This window comes from Rhea americana, unplaced genomic scaffold (assembly GCF_003343005.1).
Source record: "Rhea americana isolate MKP2758 unplaced genomic scaffold, rheAme1 scaffold_189, whole genome shotgun sequence".
NCBI lineage: Eukaryota > Metazoa > Chordata > Aves > Rheiformes > Rheidae > Rhea > Rhea americana.
In genome coordinates, this window is record NW_028186027.1 from 1,726,322 (window position 1) to 1,728,038 (window position 1,717).

At 57.1% G+C, this 1,717-nt stretch overlaps 1 protein-coding gene across 1 annotated transcript in view; it reads right to left on the minus strand.

The window, feature by feature from the left end:
* Positions 1-579, minus strand: part of STRIP1 (striatin interacting protein 1) — a gene marked incomplete at its 5' end in the record, with an annotated part of 9,998 nt that extends 9,419 nt beyond the window's left edge. The window contains one exon of the mRNA XM_085302289.1: positions 399-579. Within this exon, the coding sequence (XP_085158415.1) occupies positions 399-579 (181 nt within the window). The remainder of the gene's footprint in view (positions 1-398) is intronic.
* Positions 580-1,717: the final 1,138 nt, after the last annotated feature.

Sequence of the window (1,717 nt, forward strand, 5' to 3'; positions counted from 1 at the left end):
TGATTTACGTGCTTTCATTGCCAAACAATTTCAAGGTAGTGTTTCACACCACAGTAATGCAGCTGCAGTGTCCATCAAGCCTGAGATTAGCCTTTTCAAAGAAAAGATATTGTTTCAAGAACCTGAGGAGAAGCCTCTTTCTCCAACTACCTGCAACCACGCCATCAGAGAAAGCTGCAACCCAGCCAAGTTAGCTGTCATTGTAACTGAGATGAGGTAAATGCAAAATACACCCAGCATATGGCAAAAAAAACCTACATGACATCATATCCCTTTTAATATGAATAAGCTTTTTAAATACATCAACACAGCCATATTGATATTGATGGAGTCCGTTTAATCACTATCAAGAAAGAAATCATGGCTGATTAATTGATCCATCAGGACGATTCCCTTACCAGAGAGCTCTGCCGCCCATTTATCAGTATCTGCATATTCAAACTCCAAATCTGGGGACTCTGAATAGCCCTGAAAGCAAAGCAAAAATTCAGTTAAATTGAAGAATTTTTCAGGAAAGCAAGAATCCCTAAGACATTCACCATTCACCTCCTCCTGCTGCAAGTCTAGGACTGTATTTTCGGTTTAAGAGATCAAAAAAATTACCAGCGGCAGCTTAAGCGTTACCAAGGCAACCCCTAAACCACCTCCTGCATCTCAATTCGTGCCTTCTGCCTAGCCTCGCTGCTGGCGGCAAGCAGCCGCATTCAGCCGGGCTGCATTTCTGCCACTGCACCACCTGTAAAACACCCCGGGACCCCAAAGAAAAAGGCCGAAACATAAACCAGGAGACAGCGCATGTTGAATCTCGGGAGSGGAGCAGGTTAGATCGAACTGGGGTGCTCTCAAAGCTTGCCCATCTTGTATAGACACAGGTTAGCAAGAAAATCTGGGCTATGACCCCAGCACAGACCAGGCCAGCAACGAGAAATGCCAAGAGAATATGAACAGTGCACGAAACAACTCCACACAGCTTTGGTGAGGTTGGGAAACACTGAGCCAGGAGCGGTCGCCCTAGCAGAACGAAACGTGTTTCCTTCAAGCACGTTCATCAGCCTGGACCYGCAGTAAAACCCTTGCGAATCTTGCGGCGTCTGCACCCGCGCGAGGGGCGGATTCAGCCGGCAGGGTTGCGGGGTGGTGGGTTACGGGCTGAGTCACCTTGCAGGGCTGGAAGCGACTCCGAGGCCGCGGAGGGACCCGGCGGCCCTCTCCCGACACGCGCCGGCGCTGCCGGGCCTCCAGGGGAAGGCGGCCACGAAACACCCACGCACGGGCGCTTTCGGGAGACCGTGCTCAAGCCGGGGGAAGGCCACCCACCCCGGCACCGGCCACCCACCCCGGCACCGGCCACCCCGGCGCGGACGCGCCGCCTGCCCCTGGTATCAAGCGGCCGGAGCCTCCCCGGGGAAGGCCGCAGCTCCGAGGGTTTTACACCGCTATCAAAGCCTCAAGCCCAGGCTGGGAAGGGAGCRCAGCTCCACGAGGACGCCCCGCTCCCCGGATGCCGCAGCGCTCGAGGGCCCCCGCGGGGTCCCCTCCGCTCAGCGCCCCGCAGCCGGCCCCGGCCCCGGCCCCCGCCGCTCGCCGCTGCCGAGCGCAACCCCCTGAGCCGAAGCGGCTCCGTTCGGGCCGCGCCCCGGCGTTGAAGCCGGCACCGACGCGAAGCGCCGAGGGGCGGGAGGCCGGTACCGAGGCGAAGCCGAGCGCCCGCTGAGCC